Genomic DNA, 20,186 nt, shown 5'->3' with positions numbered 1-20,186 from the left:
ATTGTTTTTGTTTAAAAACACAAAATACCATTTATAATGTAATTATATATGCATCACTTCTTGCATAACTTGAGAATCTTAAAAGCGCCAACTTTACTATTCCTGGCAACACTTGTTTGAGTGTTCATTTCATTCATAATACTTGTGCTGCATACCATTGCATTTGCATAAGTTTATGGGGACTACAAACCATCGCTTAGAGAGCAAAATAAATTTGGAGTTGGTAGTCAAATGAATAGAGAATTTCTCCATGGTTTTACTGTTTGCTGATCATGTTTCTAAAGTAGCAATTGCATGTAGAACAGTCCGCGTTGCAAATCAGAGATGTTTATTCAAGAATTATGTACGATTCTTTATACATGTTTAAACATTTACATGGTATAAGCTAAATTTTGTAATTATAACACTTGCATATATATGAAGTTCACGCCACAAGAAGGTTTCAAATTGAATAAAATTTAAAAAATAAAATCCTCCCACCCGCCCCATTTTTTTCAAAACTTTGGATGAAAATCTACTAATTAATATTAGTTGGCCTTATAGTGCAAAAACCAAAATTATTCGGACGACGATGACGACGACGCTGACGCCAACGTGATACCAATATACGACCAAAAATTTTTCAATTTTTGCTGTGGTATAAAAATTGCATAAGAAAAAGTTTAAATTAACATTGTTTATACCTTTTCGCTGTTTTCTCCAGCATCTTCACTGTTGTAACTTTGTGTTTGGTCTGGTTTAGTTTCCATCTCTCGGTCATGGTTGGTTTCTTCACTAAATAGAACTATACATTCTGTACAAACTGTCTTGGTTGGATCTGTAACATTTTCCCCTTCATTGACAAATTCTTTTTTACATAGAGAACATAAACTGGATTGAGTTTGATCTAGACAAGTAGAAGCAGATTTAGATGGCTGGTCTTCATCTTTTCCAGACAATTGTTTTGCAATGGCCAATATTTCTGCCACGTTAGCTGAGGTGGCATTGTCTTTTACTTGTGAAGTGTTATCAGTGTGGTAAATTTTTCTTCTCTTGCTGCTTCTGGTTTCTCTTATTGTGGGCGGATCCAAAGATTTGTTAGCTTCCCTTTCAACTTCTAAATTTTGATTTATTTTAACCGTATCACCATCAACTTTCACATCACTGATTTCATTGTTGAGATCCTCTACATTATCAACAGTGATTGTACTGTCAACTAAGTTGTCATCTGGTCCATGATTGGCAGATGCCACCAGTGCTGTACATTTGATTCCATCCTGGTATTCTATTATTTCCTCTTCAACTTGAACAGCACAAAATGGATTTATGCTTTCCACTTCATTAACATTTTGGTCTAGCTGAATAAAATGTTCAGCCTCAGATTTTATATTGTCAAGCCCTATTGTCTCACACAAAAGTCTAAATTTTACTTCATTCTCCTTGGAAATATTTGACTGTCCTGTATATAGGGTCTGCACCAAACAGCAAACTGTTTTTAAAGAATAATTCTTAAGACTAACATAAACTCTTGTACCTTGACTTTCTGTCGCCAATTGATTCCTCAAATATGGACTTCTACATGCCATTAGAACAAGTTTATGAACAAATATGACGCCATCTTTACACTCAAGGCCTGCATCACAGAATGTCCCATCCTGCTGTAGTTCATACATACATTTCGTCAGGTCCTCTGCATGACTAGGAATGAAATAGCTGCCTTCCATGTTTCAGCACCTATTTAAAATTACATTGTGATAAATCATTATATTTATCATTTGTTTATAAATCATTATTCAGATTATGATCTAATGTACTAGCTATAGTAAATTACCAACTTGGTCAAATTGATTTTAAATTTTGGTCTTTAATACAATGTCTTATTTCTGTCTCATTTTAACAATCAATGATAATTTTTACATAAACATGTATCATGTGTACAGAGTCTCAAAAGGAAATGAAATGAGTTCCAGGGATTTAAATCATTATCATTTGACCAACAAAATTTGCAAAGGTCCCGCCCTATTTTAGTATTTTGTCATGTTTGTAATACAAATAATATTAAGGACCACCATATTTTCCTCAAGAACTCTTTGTGTATCATATCATGCAATTGGCATGAAATAGACAAGAATTCAAGGTGTTTTAAATAATATCATGAAAATTGGACATGTTGAAACAGATGCATAGTGTATTTCTTTCATTTATTTAGTAAAAATGCTTGACTGCTCTCTACTTTTTGCCAGACAATTAACATCTTTGCATGCTTTGTGCAAGGTGAGCTAAAAATGTCCACATTCAAGTTTTTGAATTTTTTTTCTTCTTCTAAAATGGTGTTTTTGTATGCAAAAGATGATATTTTATTGGCACAAATACATTTACAAAAAGCTAAAACACGTTTAAAATATGTCTTGAAGTTTAAATGGCATGAATGGAGAGAAGGGAAGATAATTATGATAAATGATAACTGATTTTAGATTATCTCCCATGTAAACTTCTTAACAGTGTATTGTAATTTCACATATTTTACTGGATATAGCATGGATGTCTTTTTCTTAGAATTTGAAATATTTTTGTAAAAAGAAAAAGTGTATGAAATATATTTGTTTAATTTAACATTTGTATAACAATTGAAAAATTAAAACTTACAACTACAATAAAAGAATGAATCTGTGGACTCATCAGTTTTAAAATGATGAGTCCACATACATTTGTAGGTGTTCATGAGTCCAGGACTAAGTCGCCTAGAATGAATGTGGCTGGTAGTTTAATAATTTTCCACAAAAACTGTGGTGCCAATTTTATAAACTTTGAATTTTTCGAAAACTAAGGATTTTCTTATCCCAGGCATAGATTACCTTAGCTGTATTTGGCACAACTTTTTGGAATTTTGAATCCTCATTGCTCTTTAACTTTGTACTTGTTTGGCTTTATAAATATTTTGATATGAGCGTCAATGATGAGTCTTATGTAGACGAAACGCGCGTCTGGCGTATTAAGTTATAATCCTGGTACCTTTGATAACTATTATGTGACAGGGACTGTAGTCATGATAGTTGGAGCTTGAAAATAAAATACATCTCATAATTTATGATGTCTCGAAAGGCTATTTTTATTTTGCTGCAACAGGAAGGTGTCTTAGTAAAAATATATAATAACCTTTCAAGAAGCCAATATTCATGATATTACTTTGGATTATTAACATGATTAAAGCCAGTTAATTGAATCATACTAATTTTTCTTTTTTTAATATGCATGTCAAAATTGTCAGGAGAATTGTCAGGCGTCCGTCTTTCTGTCCATCTGTCTGGTGTAAACATGTTGCACCTTAACTTGAGAACAATTTATATATAATAAACTAAATTTCATAAGACGTTATACATGTACCATAATTGTTTCTTATATAAATCATGATGGTCAAATGATCTGTATACTTTTTTTAGCGAAAATAAGATTAAAACTTTTTGAATTACAGGACTTTGTAACTAAAACAGGTGTGGTTTTTTTCGCATGTTGCCCCATATCTTAAAATAATTTATGATTAATGCTTGAAACTTTACACACTTTTGACCTATATTAATCTAAAGATCTGTATACTTTTGGTGATGATTCCATATTTCATTTTAGAGTTATTGACTTTTAAACTAGAGGCTCTCAAGAGCCTGTGTCGCTCACAATTGGTCTATGTGCATATTAAACAATGGACACAGATAAATTCATGACAAAATTATGTTTTGGTGATGATGATGTGTTTTAAGATCTTTATTTACTGAACATTCTTGTCGCTACAATTATCTCTATCTACATGTATAATGAACTTGGCCAAATAATTACAGTGGAAAATATTTTCTAAAATTTACAAAAATTTACAAAAATTTATGAAAATTTTTAACCAGATGCTCCGCAGGGCACAGCTTTATACGACCGCAGAGGTTGAACCATGAACAGTTGGGGCAAGTATGGACACAACATTCAAGCTGGATTCAGCTCTAAATTTGGATTGTGATTAAATAGTTGACACAGCATAGGTTTCTGACACAGAATGAATAAGGTCTAATGAACTTAAAATATTTTTTTTTGCCTTTGAGCAATTCACTATGCTGTTGAATATTAATCCTCTCAAAAAAATGTTTGAAGAAATTTTCTTTTTATTTATGAAATGAGAAAAATTTAACCCCCCACCCCCCATTTTTTTTCACATCCCCCTTTCCCTTTTCCCAAAACTGATCTCAATTCAAATTTCTAATGGAGTTTGCAACAATAACTACTCATTTAAATACATCATAAAATTTTAAAATGTAAAATAAAGTGCTTGTTATCACTGAATGGTAAAGATTATTTTAATTTATCAGTTGGTAGTAAAAGTGAATATACATTGTATATTGTATAAAACAATGATTTAAGTTGATTCAACTACTATTCTGGACAAAGAAAGATAACTCCAAAATTTCTTGCTATTGCACAATATTGTGCACTAGATATTTTTTGCTATTGCGCAATACTGTGCAATTGAAAATATTTGCTATTGCACAATACTGTGCAATTGAAGATTGATTGCTATTGTGCAATACTGTGCAATTGAAAATTTCTTGCTATTGCACAATACTGTGCAATTGAAAATTTCTTGCTATTGCACAATACTTAATATAATAATTTTGGATCCCCCAAGAATTCAATTTTTGTTAAAATCAAACTTAGTTTAATTTTGGACCCTTTGGACCTTAATGTAGACCAATTTGAAAACGAGACCAAAATTTAAGAATCTACATACACAGTTAGATTTTGCATATCAAAGAACCCCAATTATTCAATTTTTGATGAAATCAAACAAAGTTTAATTTTGGACCCCTATTTGGACCAACTTGAAAACTGGACCCATTATCAAAAATCTAAGTACATTTCTAGATTCAGCATATCAAAAAACCCAAAGGATTCAATTTTTGTTAAAATCAAACTAAGTTTAATTTTGGACCCTTTGGACCTTAATGTAGACCAATTTGAAAACGGGACCAAAAATTAAGAATCTACATACAGTTAGATTCGGCATATCAAAGAACCCCAATTATTCAATTTTTGATGAAATCAAACAAAGTTCAATTTTGGACCCTTTGGGCCCCTTACTCCTAAACTGTTGGGACCAAAACTCCCAAAATCAACCCCAACCTTCCTTTTATGGTCATAAACCTTGTGTTCAACTTTCATAGATTTCTATTTACTTATACTAAAGTTATGGTGCGAAAACCAAGAATAATGCTTATTTGTGCCCTTTTTTTGCCCCTAATTCCTACACTGTTGGAACCAAAACTCCAAAATCAATCCCCACCTTCCTTTTGTGGTCATAAACCTTGTGTCAAAATTTCATTGATTTCTATTTACTTAAACTAAATTTATAGCGCGAAAACCAAGAAAATGCTTATTTGGACCCTTTTTGGCCCCTAATTCCTAAAATGTTGGGACCAAAACTCCCAAAATCAATCCCAACCTTCCTTTTGTGGTCATAAACCTTGTGTTAAAATTTCATAGAGTTCTATTCCCTTTTACTAAAGTTAGAGTGCAAAAACTAAAAGCATTCGGACGACGACGACAAAGACGACGCCAACGTGATACCAACATATAAAAATTGACTATAAAGGGCAATAACTCCTTAAGGGGTCAACTGACTATTTTGTTCATGTCGACTTATTTGTAGATCTTACTTTGCTGAACATTATTGCAGTTTACAGTTTATCTCTTTCTATAACAATATTCAAGATACATGTAATAACCAAAATCTGCAAAATTTCCTTCAAATTACTAATTTCGGGGCAGCAACCCAATAAAGGGTTGTCTGATTAGTCTGAAAATTTCAGGGCAGATAAATCTTGACCTAATAGACAATTTAACCCCATGTCAGATTTGCTCTAAATGCTTTGGTTTCAGAGTTATAAGCCAAAATCTACATTTTACCCATATGTTCTATTTTTAGCCATGGTGGCCATCTTGGTTGGTTGGCCAGGTCATGTCACACATTTAAAAAAAATAGATACCCAATGATGATTGTGGCTAAGTTTGGTTAAATTTTGCCCAGTAGTTTCAGAGGAGAAGATTTTTTAAAAGTTTACAGATGACAGACACCGGACGAAGATTGAAGATTATTCTTCTTATGCAGGATTTTTGCCCCTGTGGCTTGGAGCACAGGAATTTGTAAATGTTAAGTGGGTCACACAAGGTTTTACTGTCAATGGCAGTCACTATCCTATATAAAACACCTCATTGGCGGTCGCTATCCTAAATAAAACACATCAATGGCGGTCACTATCCTATATAAAACACCTCAATGGCAGTCGTTATCCTAAATAAAACACATCAATGGCGGTCACTATCCTATATAAAACACCTCATTGGCGGTCGCTATCCTAAATAAAACACATCAATGGCGGTCACTATCCTATATCAAACAACTCAATGGCGGTCGCTATCCTATATAAAACACCTCATTGGCAGTCACTATCCTAAATAAAACACCTCAATGGCGGTCGCTATCCTATGTAAAACACCTCAATGGCGGTCGCTATCCTAAATAAAACACCTCAATGGCGGTCGCTATCCTATATAAAACACATCAATGGCGGTCACTATCCTAAATAAAACACATCAATGGCGGTCACTTTCCTATATAAAACACATCAATGGCGGTCGCTATCCTATATAAAACACCTCATTGGCGGTCGCTATCCTATGTAAAACACCTCAATGGCAGTTGCTATCCTATATAAGACACCTTCATTGCAATCTCTATCTATTATAAAACGGTGGATAGCGACCGCCATTGACAGTAAAACCTTGTCTGACCCACTAAACAAGGGTATCGGGACCGTTCGCCCTAACAACATGTTCGCCTTAGGTCCGTTCACTCTGAGTTCGTTCCCCCATAGACGTGATGGAGTCCGTTTGCCCTACTATAAAAATATTAATATTCAGCAGTCAGGGGACTTACTGAAATAAGTGATTTTTAAATCACTTATTTGAGTAGCAAAATTGAAGCTGTGATTTTGTAGTTTTACTCAAATTTTAAACACATAGGTTTAACATGTTTTAATAATATCTTTTCATTAATAAAATTGGAAAAAAAAGAACTTTTTGCTTCTTTTATGTAGCAAGGTTTATGCCTTTGGTGCTATCATTTATCTGTAAATTCTATTTTAGTTGAAAAAATGCTATAATAATGGCTTTACATAATAAACTCATACTTTCTTAACAGATTTTTCCTGTAAAGTTCATCTTTCAGATTATGTAATAAAATTCTACTGTCGGCGATAAAAATTTCACTGTTCGGGGGTGTTGAAATTAGTGGGGGTTATTAAAATAATGATACTTAAATTAGTGATTTTTGGGAAGGAAATTGAGGTATGATACTTAAACAAGTGATTTTTATGTCATTATCCTAGATTCAGTACAAGGTCATCACCTGATGCCTTAATTAAAATATTGTTTGTTTTCCGACCCTATGTTTTGAAACAGGGTAGGTAGGTTTTGAAACAGGGTAGGTAGGTAGGTAAAATATTTTATTTTTCTTTCCCAAAAAATAACTGAGCTCGGTACATTTTTTGTCATGGGTAGGCAGGTAGGTATATTTTATTTTATAGATACATAATCTGCATGACGTCATTTTTGTCTGTATTGCTTTTGTTTAAGTATGTTTTTGCTAATAAATTTCAGGGACTATTAGACTAGTATAAAGTTCCAGGAAGTTTTGAAGAAAAAAATATCATGTAGAATGTGAAATTAATTCATATGCACTATTTTGTTTTCAAATATAAAAATATAGGGCTTTCAACATTAATATGCCTGGAACTTTTGAGATTTTTTACTTCATACACTAATATTCTGTCCTACGTTCATTGTACGCTTACCTCGACCTAAAGGTTTTCTGTTTGAGATAACTTTGTCCTGGTAAAATATGTCCAGGCAGACATACATTACTAGTAGAAACAGTCCCTAGTGTGTTTAAATGTTCTTGTATGCCTGGGTTTCCAATAAAAATGATACAAGACTTAAACAAAATTGTCACGTATCTTTTATCGCAATTATAAATGATTTGTATGGAAAAACTTGGCGATTTTACTGCCAAATATTCTCCACTTTACAGACCTTTGGTTCATGTCAGATATAAATAATATATCAATGCTTGTTGAAGGCATCGTTAACATAATCATCCTGATCCACCGATCACCAAAGGCATTCCTACATAGGATACAAATCCGTTTACAAAATATTTTGTACACACGTTGATAATTTTGTATTGGACGAACTTTTTTTTAATGAACCCTACTCTTCAAGTATAAAGACACAGAGTAACGTTCGTCATATCATGATTTTTAACAAATGCTTTGAAACTCTAAATGCAAGTGTTCATGTCAAACGCTCACGTGATACCAAACGGACTAGACCTTATCCGGGAAAGATAAAACCCGAGGATTCCAGTAAAAATGTTTTGAGCGGGAAATACAAATATAAGATTATTTGTAGGAACGGAAAAACAAAATAAAATAAAATCTTGCAGGTAAATACAAATAAAAGATTTTCAGGCGGAACGAATTTATAGGGTCGGTCGGTAAAGGGCAAACAAACAATATTTTAATTTAAGCCTGAAATGACCTGGTCATCCTAGACAACACAGATGTTGGTTCTGATAAGTTTAGAAACATAATTAGTCCCTGGATCATTAGTATTCTATATTTAAAGCTATATAATAAAGTTCAATCACTTCTTCTAGTGATTAATTTGTACTACTTAAATAGGTGATTATTAAAGAAAGACAACTCTTACTTCCAATCTGTATGGAAATAATGTTACTTAAATCAGTGGTTTAGAAAATCACTCATTTAAGTAAATCCCCTGACTGTTAAGGGCATTGAAGTTGAATAAACTTATTCAGATATTTCTATGGTATATATCATGTATATTCTTGAAATTTATCATGTTTATGGAAACATTAAAATATCTAAAAGTTTATGGCTTGTTAAGGATCATTAATTGTTCAATGACAAAATAATTTGGATAACCATGATAACTGATTATTGTGATACTTGTCTTTTGATGGATTAATAATAAAAACAAACGTTTTGTTTTGATAAAACATTCAGCTTGAAATTAATGAAAACAATGATGTACGAACTGTAAATTATGAAACGGATTTACAAGTTCATTTATTTATACTCCAAGACTAGTCATACTGCATACATTTGTGAAATCTTGACTGAATACAATTATTTTGTTAACAAATATCAATAAAGATAAATACATTGTATTCCAGTATTCTACTCTGCAAATCAAAGGGAAAATGATAAATTGATTGCGGCAATATAAATATGGCACTGGCAGCGGTTACATGGAAATGTAACAATAATAAAAATATTATTGTTACATTGGAGACTAAATGACAGAATGCATGGTTGGATAAGGACCTGATTAATTACGAATGTAACAATAACCATTGAGGCTACGGTTACATAGCCTTATTGTTACATGACAAACAGCATTAATGCACGATGGGACTTGTAATATGTACTAAATAATAAAAGTTGAAGATATTTATTTTGTTATTACAATACATACAATTATTACATGCAATTTCTGTAATTTTTATTTACAATGACAGTTTCTACATATCCAGTTAATGCTTTTTGGAGCATGTTTAGGTCTGACAGTAAGGCAATCTTTAATGTGTGCCATGCTTATGGTGAGAAATTCTTTTTTTTACTGTAGCAATGTTGATATTCTCCTCCAATATTTTGGTTGGAGGCATGTGGTATAGTTTCATATGTCGTCTTTCAATATGATCGCATTGCCGTCCATTATGGATTTTAAGTTTACCTCAGATTTCAGTATCCAACTTAGCAGTTAGCAAACTTTGCTTTTGATGTATCATTTTTTTAGAGCTACGTTTGTATCTATAGCTGTAACGAATTTGTGTCTTGATATTGTTTCAGTTTCGTTTCAAACGCATCCAAAGTTTTAAATTTTTCATCCAAAACAAACTTGGTAATAGGAATCTCTTCATTCATTGTTCAAAGTATAATGACAGTAATAAGAGTACATGTAGGTGTGCAGTTAAATAGTACGTTAAAAAGTGAACACTTTTCTCAGCCCGAGTTCTCAACAAGTCAACAAACCATTAAACTATATTTTTTGCCTTTGGCACTTAACTAATCTGAAGTAGTACCTTTCAGAATATCAAAACCATTTATACGTAAAACTATTTGTTGAATAATAATATTTATTATTTATCATTATTACAAGTATTATTCAGTACATATGAATGAATTAAGCAACACAACTATAGAAGATTTAAATTTAATAAATCTAGCGTACATTTCTGTTTTTCATGTAACAATAACACAATGTATTGTAACCGTTGTTACATTCGTAATTAATCGGTTCCTTACCCAACTTTGCATTCCGGCAATTTCCGGCAATTAGTCTCCGATGTAACAATAATATTTTCATTATTGTTACATTTCCATGTAACTGTAGCCAGCGCCTATAAACATGATAAATATTCTGTCAATTTTTCAACAAACTTGAACATATTTTGTTCAAACGCTTAAAATAACATGAATAATGCAACTAGACAACAATTCGAAAAATATAAAAATCAGGGCGAATGGACCCTGGGCAAACAGGTATCAGGGTGCATAGGCGGATTTCGGGGGGGGGGGGGGGGGGGGGGGTGGTCCAGGGGGCCCGGGCCCCCCCCTTTTTGGGAAAAAATTGGTTGCTTATATAGGGAATCACTGAAGTGTGACTGGAGTGGGCCCCCTCTTAGGTCAGTCAGTGGGCCCCCACTGATGAAAATTTCTGGATCCGCCACTGGGGCGAACAGGTACTAGGGCCAACGTGATTCAGGGCGAAGGGACCCTGATTCTGGGCGATTCCTAAACAAGCCCATGTGCTTGGAGTTGATACATCTGCATACAATGTATAATATTGCAACTGCTGGGTCCTCATCTTCATCCTCACTTTTTTTACAGCTCAGGGTACAATGTATTTCATTTTGTTTATATTTCGGTATTTGTATTTGGACTATCCTACCCTAATGATACTATACTGTTACTTTAAGTATAAAATAAAACAAGTTCAAAGTCTGTGATTCTCTCACAGGCACTTGTTTCTATCCATTGGAAGACCCACTATATACGTTGATAGTGGCCATGGGTCTTCCAATGGATAGAAACAAGTGCCTGTGGATTCTCTTCACTTACTCTTTCCTAGATATTAAATGGTCGAAAAGGAGCTCATAAAACATTTCGAATGCTCCTTGTACGATATCGTCTTTAGCATGTTTAGACTGTTATCATCACTGATCATAGTTTTCAAAACGATAGATGATTGTTGATTTTCATATGACGCTACCTTGATTTTTTCGGTCTTTAGCTTACATCCTAAATAAATCCTACATTTCCGGTTTTCAGACTTGAGTCACGTGTCACTTGGGATATCTGTATCTGCATAGAATCATCTAGACATTGAAAATAAATTTTTAACCCAAAAGAAAACAACATAATAAATGTACAACGAACGTTAATTATTTTTTAGCATATTTACTAAAACATATTTTGTTTCAAAAATCATGTACATTATTATGGATTATTGCAATTTCCAGCTTTATTTCTGAGAAAATAGTCTAAATAATTATGAAATCTTGAAATAATGAAAATCTGTTTTTAGAGGCATCATGGCAAAACAAAATTTTGTTTTAACTTGATTCATCATTTAACGGACGCGTAAGAAGGTAAGGGGACGATCATGATATTCACGTGGTGTGGGGTGGGCTGGAGGATTTCTTTTTGATCGATTATTTATTTTCTGCACTGTTGAAGCAGGATTTTTCATTTTTATGAAAACAAGGGACCGATTATTTAATTTCATAACTATATCATTCTGAAATATTTATTAAAACAAATTTTAAATTCATTTTTTTTTATTCTTTAAAAATCAAATAAAATAATACATGTATAATCAAGTCATTATGTACCATTGAATCAGAATAAATCATCGTCATCTGCAGAAATGAATCTTCCGAGCAGATTCATTTCTGACTGCATATACATGGATTGCATACATATACGGTATTAAAGTTGGACTGTAACAAGCCTCTTTTAAAAGTATTGCCAAACATATTTCCGATGAGCAGAGTGAGTGTAAAAATTTAACTTCGACGGAATTTTTGAACTGCTGAAGGACCCAAGAAGCTATATAAGAACAAATGAACAAAATGCTTTCTTTGCGTTTCCTATAGACCCTTTCTTAATATGAAAACGCAAACTCTGTTTTATTAATTTTTGACAATATTTTGGTCTCAAAGCAAAATTTATAGATTCAGTAAAAGTCTTTAGGTTATAGGACCAACATCTACAGACCAATATGTAGGATTTAGCAAACATGTTATTCAAAAATTAGATTGGTATGTGGCTTGAAAACAATTTGATATGAAGACAAGCTTTTGGTTTTGAAATTTCGTCGATGAGTCATTTGTCTCAATGAAGTTACGTCCCTAGCTGTGAAAAAAGTGAGCTAAGTGTTACTGAGAAAATAAACCTCAAGTTAAATGACACCTCCTTTCAGACATTTCAAGTATCATTTAGATAATATTTATACTCTTATTATTATAAGATTTCGGAACTGTGTCCGACATTCTTTAAAAAAATAAAAAAGATGAATTTAATGAAGAATCTCGTGCCACCTCATACTTACAAATAGCATTTACAAAATGGCTTAACAGACTTGCCGAGTTATTTATTTTCAATACATTGGAAGTTATATTTTATTTTCAAATTACCACAGAACAAACCATTATTTTTGGGATTATCAAGGCTGAGTTATTTATTTTCAAAATCCTCCAGCCCCCCCCCTTTCCACTTTTGCAGAATAGCAAATGGTCTTAAACAGATAAACCTAATTTTGCCACTTTCTTCTGTTTTAAAATTTTAGTTGTAAAAAGCAACATTCTAAGAATTAAATACATCTTATTCTTTTATTTGGGTAAAAATCGTTGACCGATGCACAATTGTTAAAGATGTGCGCCCGAGATCAACACTGTAACATTCCTATACAGTTATAAACATTCGTACGGTTTCCGCGGAACCCAGTGTCTCGCCTACTTTTGCTTTTAATCGTATGTCCAACAAAATTGATGCAAAATCAATCAAAATATGCCTCTTGATACCATCTTTTGATTGTAAGAAGCTTTGTCCAAGTTTGTTAAAAATACAGGATAGTTTATGAATCTAAAAATGTTTAAAAAACTTTATCTGCAGATCTAGGCTGTATGTAATTATATTAATTGGAAGAAAAACTGAGTCCATTTATGGATAAAATACGGATAAACATGTACAAAATTTAAACAAAATTTCCTTTTAGACACAAGCTTTAGATCATAAACAAGCTTCTGTCCAAGTTTGGTACAAATCCAGGATAGTATAAGTAAGTTATTAATAAAATAAAATTGAGAAAGGAAATGGTGAATATGTCAAAGCGACAACCACCCGACCATAGAGCAAACAACAGCCGAAGGCAACCAATGGGTCTTCAATGTAGCGAGAATTCCCGCACCCGTAGGTGTCCTTCAGCTGGCCCCTAAAATATGCATAATAGTACAGTGATAATGGACGTCATACTAAGCTCCGAATTATACACAAGAAACTAAAATTTAAAATCATACAAGACTAACAAAGGCCAGAGGCTCCTGACTTGGGACAGGCGCAAAATTGCGGCGGGGTTAAACATGTTTATGAGATCTCAACCCTCCCCCTATACCTCTAGCCAATGTAGAAAAGTAAAAGAATAACAATACGCACATTAAAATTCAGTTCAAGAGAAGTCCGAGTCTGATGTCAAAAGATGTAACAAAAGAAAATAAATAAAATGACAATAATACATAAATAACAACAGACTACTAGCAGTTAACTGACATGCCAGCTCCAGACCTCAATTAAACTGATTGAAAGATTATGTCTTCATCATATGAATATCAGGTACAATCCCTCCCGTTAGGGGTTTAGTATCATACTATCATAAAATATATGAGAAGAACATAACCCGTGTCATGCCAACAACTGTTTTTTTTTTTTTTTTTTTTTATTTTTTTTTTTTTTTTTATTTTAAGCATTCTAAAAAAAATCAACTTTAACCAAAGTGAATGTTTAGTGTCCTGGCAGAAAAACTAAGTCTATTTATAAGTAAAATACGGATAAAAATGATTTTATTTTTACAAAATTTACTTCTGGATACTATGTTATGATCATAAACAAGCTTCTGTCCAAGTCTGGTACACATCGAGAATAGTTTAAGAAAGTTATTAAAATTTCAAATACTTTAACCACAGAGTGAATATTTGTCATCGCCACCGACGACGACGACAACGACGGAATGTAGAATCGCTATGTCTCGATTTTTCGACTAAAGTCGAAGGCTCGACAAAAAGAAGCAACCAATACTCATAATTCCTTTGTATGCTACAACCATTAATTTTAGATTCACAGAAGAGGTTTCGTTTTTTTTAATGCATTATTTTTAACATTGTGACGAATAGCACGTGCAGTCGTAGATATTGTATTTTACTTATCATGTTTACACGGAAATACAATATGATATATTTGAATGTCTCGCGATTGTTGTCAAAATTACGGATTCTAATGAAACATTCATAGAATTTAATGGTTCTTGTTATAATTTTATTTGGGTGCACAAGTGTTGACCGAACACATTTGTATGGAGCGCGGAAGTTTTTTGTTTGTTTTTCAATGCACTATTTCAACATTGCCCTTACCATAATATAAGCCCTACGGCAAACACTTGCCGCAAGTTTGCAGCAAACATTGCCGCAACCATTCTACCATGCAAATGAAGGTCGCAGCAAGCTTGCTGCAAACATAATTATGCAAATTAGATTTGCCGCAAGCTTGCGGCAATTCTTTGCTGCAAGCTTGCGGCAATTGTTTGTTTGCAAACTTGCGACAAACTTGCAGGAACTACACATATACAAATGTCATGTGTGTAGACACATTCAATTTATCTCTTTCAAATTACACAGCAACATTTTAAAAAAGTCAATTCCTGCCTGTATACAAACAGTCATTGAAAGAATTCTTGCAAACTTATGAGATTTATGGAAATACATACATGCATTTGAGTTTTGAAAAAGGGGCAGGGGTCATTCTCAAATGAAACCATATACCTGTATTAAGAAATGAAAAAAGATAAATCTCAAATCTATACTATTAAACGAGAAGACCTCATTTTGTGTGTCGCTTCTCTTCCTTCCACAATAAATCAATCGTCATGACTCTGTGTCCTATAGGTAACATGCATAGTCGCATTTGTCATCCATTCTTATGATTATTCAGATTGAGTTATTTTGAGCTATAATAGCTTCTCATATACGGCTAGTAGCCGTAAGGATCAGCCTCAGTAGGTCTCGTTAATTGAAACCACGCGAGATGTGCGGGAGCATTTCTAAACTGGTCCGCCGTTCTATCTATAGCTTTGCACCGAAGGAACGGGTTGGAGCTATTGTCACACTGGCATTAATTGGATGAGTCTTACAAATTCAACGATTCGCTAATAAAATTGGCCAATTAAAGTGATAGGAAATTGACCTCGAGTGTTAATACTGCGATGCCCAAGATAAACAAGTATCTGTTAATTTACCCCATGGTAGTAGCGCAGATAAATGACCAACGAGCGTGTTAACATGTTCTTGACAAACTGAGACGGCATCTTTTATTCCCTTAAGAACTCAGTAGGGTAATAAATGTGCTAATTTTTCTTTGATTTGCTATCAGTATAATATATAATTAAACATAGCCCATGATGTACTAGTCTCGTCGAATTATTAAATCCCGTGGTCAGAATTCTGACCACGGGATTTAGGCCATACCTGTTGTCAGTGTAGCGATAAGTGAACACAACAGGGGTCCAGTTTAGAGCATTTCTTTAATGTTATCGTATTCTTTTAGACGCTTATCGACTACATTTTAACCTCAACACGAAAGAGTAACATTAGTGTAATGGTATAGAATAATTTGTAAACATTCCCGATACTTAACTTGATATACATGATATATATACATATGAAACTAAACAATAAGCAAAGAAATTGACATTTTGGGCAGAACATTCATGAAACGACTACTATCTATTTTGACGAATGAGACCAATCTGGGAACAGTATATATCTGTATATATGTTCCAGGGGCGGTCCAGCCATTTTAAAAAGGGGGGGTTCCTAACCCAGGACAAAAGGGGGGGTCCAACTACACCTCCCCATACAAATGCATTGATCGTCCAAAAAAAGGGGGGGTTCCAACACCCGGAACCCCCCCCCCCTCTGGATCCGCGCCTGTGTTCCTGGACCAATAATTATAAGCATGATATTGATAAGGTAAAATGCACAATACAAAATATTGAGATTGGAATTGGCACTTGTTTCTGTCAATGTGGGGTTTACTATCCACACCCGTACGAAAAATCACAAGGTAGCTTAAACAGAAATTTTCAATGTGTTCACTTCAAACAATATTTTATTACTCCCCTTTCTTTTCTCGCAAAAAAAACATACACCAGTATGTCAGTAATTGAATTATTTTTACACTAAAACAACTTTCACGTACCTTGACACAGGAACTTGTTTCTATCTATTTGAAGACCCTCCTATCAACGTATATTTATAAATAATTTGTAAATATGCGTTGATAGGGGGTCTTCCAATGGATAAAAACAAGTGCCTGTGCTGTTGATTGTAGAATAAATGGGGGGAGGGGGTAAATCCCTCCACCATATTGAGAACCACAGGTAATCTGTGTAATCAGAGCAACGGGCTTAAAAATATGACACTAAACTCCCTCTGCATGTGGGATTGCAGGTCTATGTTTATATATGCGCACTACACAGTAGAATTAGTCTGTACAGCATTATATAAGCAGAACATATATACAATTCATCTGAATCTGTCCATTTGTCCCTCCCTCCTAAACTTAACCCCTGTTGTGTTCATTAATTTATACTGTCTGTCTGTCTGTCTGTCTGTCTGTCTGTCTGTCTGTCTGTCTGTCTGTCTGTCTGTCTGTCTGTCTGTCTGTCTGTCTGTCTGTCTGTCTGTCTGTCTGTCTGTCTGTCTGTCTGTCTGTCTGTCTGTCTGTCTGTCTGTCTGTCTGTCTGTCTGTTTGTTTGTTTGTTTGTTTGTTTGTTTGTAAGGAAATTAAACATAAGGGAAAGAAAAAGTGTTTCTTTTGTTCCTTTTTTTTTTTTTTAATGTGTTTTCCTTGCCATTGTCAGTTATGTATAAAAAGAGACATTTCTATAAGATTGTTTTTTTGGAAAAATCCTTCCTTTACAATGAATTATGCATAATTTAGTTTGTATCTAATGTTATATCAAATTTCAATTGCTTGATTGTTTAAACAACAATTCCATTGATTTATTTGTTAGAAAAATGTAACTCTAATCAAACAGATTTTCTTTGTAGGTGTTACCATGGCCAGTATCAAAGTAGAAAGCGAAAGAGCAAAATGCTCTGAAAAGAGTGAAGCATTTGGCCAATAAGGTTTGAATAAGTGTTAGCCAAATTATAGTAAATAAGTATAAAAAGCAAAAAAAAAGTCATGATCTCAGTTTTAATTACATTCAATTATCATAAAGTATTATGTACCAATTCAAAATTGAAATTATTCCTCAATAGATTTAGTACATGTCAAGCAGTTTTAACTTCTTTTTGTAATTGTAGCTGAACAACAGTTTATAAGAATAAAAACTCTTTGAGAAAAACAAAACATTACATCTTTGTTCATCAGGCAAAAGACTCAAACAAATATTTTAAGAAAGAGAAAAACATTTTCTTATAAATCATGAATACAGAATAATAAGATATGGTTTGAGTGCCAATGAGACAACTCTCCTTCCTAGTCACAATTTGTAAAAGTTGACCATTATAGGTCACAGTAGGGCCTTCAACACAGAGCCTTGGCTCATATGGAAGATGGAACAGAAGCTTAAGGGCCCCAAGAATGACTGGTTTAAAACCATTCTCACAGGAAAGTGGTATAAAAGCATGAACTGAAATGTTCTATTTTTAATGTTCCCATCATATCTGAGGGGACATTAAGTTTAAGCCTTGTCTGTAAGTCTGTACATCTCTAAATTGGTTTCTGTTCTCTAACTTCATTTTGCCAAAACAAAATGCTATAAAACTTATACCCTATGCTTATTACAACAAACACAAATCAAGGCTTCTCTTTTACCAATCTAGAGTTATAATCCTTTACACATGGATAGAAATTCTGATTTTTTTCGTTTTTTGTCTCTAATCCAGATTGCATCAAACAAATGTTATATGTCATTCATACACAGTGCATCTTTCCACAAAACTCAGATTAAGTTTAAATTTCAGTTGCCTCACTTTTATTGTTCTTAATTTATTCTTATTGTCATTTAGATTTGAAATACTTCTTAAAGTTCTTAGAATTGGATACCTTGGATAAGGGTTATGCTGTCTACTACAAGATATGCATTTTCTATTAAATTTATTATCTCTTATTTAATGGATTATTTGTGAAAAAAAATTAAAAAAAATATTTTTAGGTGTAAAGATTTTCTGCAGAAACAGCATTTCCAGCTATTAGTCCGGCGGCTACAAGCATATTTCAGACGAATTGTGCACATCCTGTTACAAGCATGAAATTTTGCATAGACCTTCCTCAAGTATTACTCTTTTATTTCAGATAGGGAGGCATTTGAAAAAAATGTCTCACTTCCGGTAAAATCCAAAATGGCGGACGTCATACTTAAATCAGCCCAATATCGAAGGCTAGCGTGTAAAAATGTGTTATTATCATGCTACTATCATAATATTTGGTACAGACCTTTGTTTTTTACTACTTTTGGATAAATTAAATAGATTAGATGTCTTCAGAAACCCCACTTTCGGTTAAAATCCAATATGGCTGACATTGTACTTAAATAAGCTTATTTTTTAGGGAGGGTAACTGAAATGTGTTTTAACGTATTGCTACTATCATTACATTGTGTATGAACCTTTCTTTGGTGTTTCTGATGGATACAATGCATGATACATATGTCATAAAAACCCTTTCTTCCGGGTATATCCAAAATGGCGGACAGAGAAATATCAATAAAGAAATTATTTTATTTTGTGCTGGTCATTAAACTTTTGGCTTAAAGTTATCATCAAAACCACTTATTCTAGCATGTTGTAAATATTTAGATATAAATGTGACACTTCCGGTTAAAAATATGACGTAAATTTCAAAGATGAGTCCTCAATCTATTTCTTCGATTTAGAGTTTTGGATAGATTGATTAAAACAAAATAAAATCACTATAGTACTAAAAATTATTTAAAATTATTACTATTTGGCCAAGAATACATGTTTATTCACAGTCACCATGACATGCACACAAGGCAGTGCACGGGATACCCGATTTTCCACATTAAAAATGACCGCGGAATCCTTTCTTACATCCACAATGTATAAGCTTTTGACAAAATGATGAGGCCTCAAAAAGAGTTTTTCAAAAGTTATCCTCTTTGTCCCCGCCTGGAGTGGGTAGCATAAGAGCCAATCCCAAGCTCGTCTCCCTAAACACCTGTATAAGTATATTGCATTATTTACATGCTGGAAAAGACTAGACCAAGTTGAGGGAATAGCCTCGAAAAGCCGTCCCTGTTGCGCAAATAGTTATTTTCTTGCTTCGTTAACCATGTTATACCCATCTGCTAAGTTAGTGCGATCTTACAGTAAAACCCCGGTGATTTAGTCTGATTAATCATCATTCCTTTTGTTAAAGTCACATCTTCAAATGCAATCAATGTCTCCCACATAGTCTTTTCCCCCCTTTCAAGCAAAGAGAGAACCATATCACAACAGGTAAAGACACGGATAACAATAAGTGTTACAGATCACCCAGATCACTCATTGCCTAGTGCATTTGAAAGGCCATTGATCGATATTAATCCAAAGTCTCTTGCCCTCCCAAACACAACGTCTACCCCTATGTCACGGAATAGCGAAACAGTATTGACAACATCATCATTAACGACTGTTCGAATCATGACTCGTTTAAGTGCGTGTTTCACTGCATCAGACACATGCACCATGATTTTAGTGTCTGCCTCTAAATGTGAACTTGGTGCTGAACTTGAAATACATTACG

General features: G+C 33.5%; 1 protein-coding gene and 1 long non-coding RNA gene across 2 annotated transcripts; one reads left to right on the top strand and one right to left on the bottom strand.

The window, feature by feature from the left end:
* Positions 1-677: 677 nt before the first annotated feature.
* On the bottom strand, positions 678-11,409 carry LOC139507620 (uncharacterized). The gene is made up of 2 exons (XM_071295826.1): positions 11,220-11,409; positions 678-1,713 (listed from the first exon to the last, which is right to left on the bottom strand). Exon 2 carries the CDS (start codon positions 1,701-1,703, stop codon positions 678-680), a length of 1,026 nt encoding a protein of 341 aa, XP_071151927.1. The 5' UTR covers positions 1,704-1,713; positions 11,220-11,409.
* A 4,576-nt stretch (positions 11,410-15,985) lies between these two features.
* LOC139507619 (uncharacterized) lies at positions 15,986-18,630 on the top strand. The gene is made up of 3 exons (XR_011660771.1): positions 15,986-16,028; positions 17,483-17,560; positions 18,595-18,630. It is a non-coding gene; the product is annotated as an uncharacterized lncRNA (long non-coding RNA).
* Positions 18,631-20,186: the final 1,556 nt, after the last annotated feature.

This window comes from Mytilus edulis, unplaced genomic scaffold (assembly GCF_963676685.1).
Source record: "Mytilus edulis unplaced genomic scaffold, xbMytEdul2.2 SCAFFOLD_1124, whole genome shotgun sequence".
In the NCBI taxonomy this organism is placed as follows: Eukaryota; Metazoa; Mollusca; class Bivalvia; order Mytilida; family Mytilidae; genus Mytilus; species Mytilus edulis.
Note: the sequence above shows the minus strand (reverse complement) of the source record. Positions and strands in the feature narration are given on the sequence as shown.

Excerpts from the sequence above, each read along its gene's own strand:
- LOC139507620 (XM_071295826.1), bottom strand. The coding sequence starts at position 1,703 with ATGGAAGGCAGCTATTTCATTCCTAGTCATGCAGAGGACCTGACGAAA.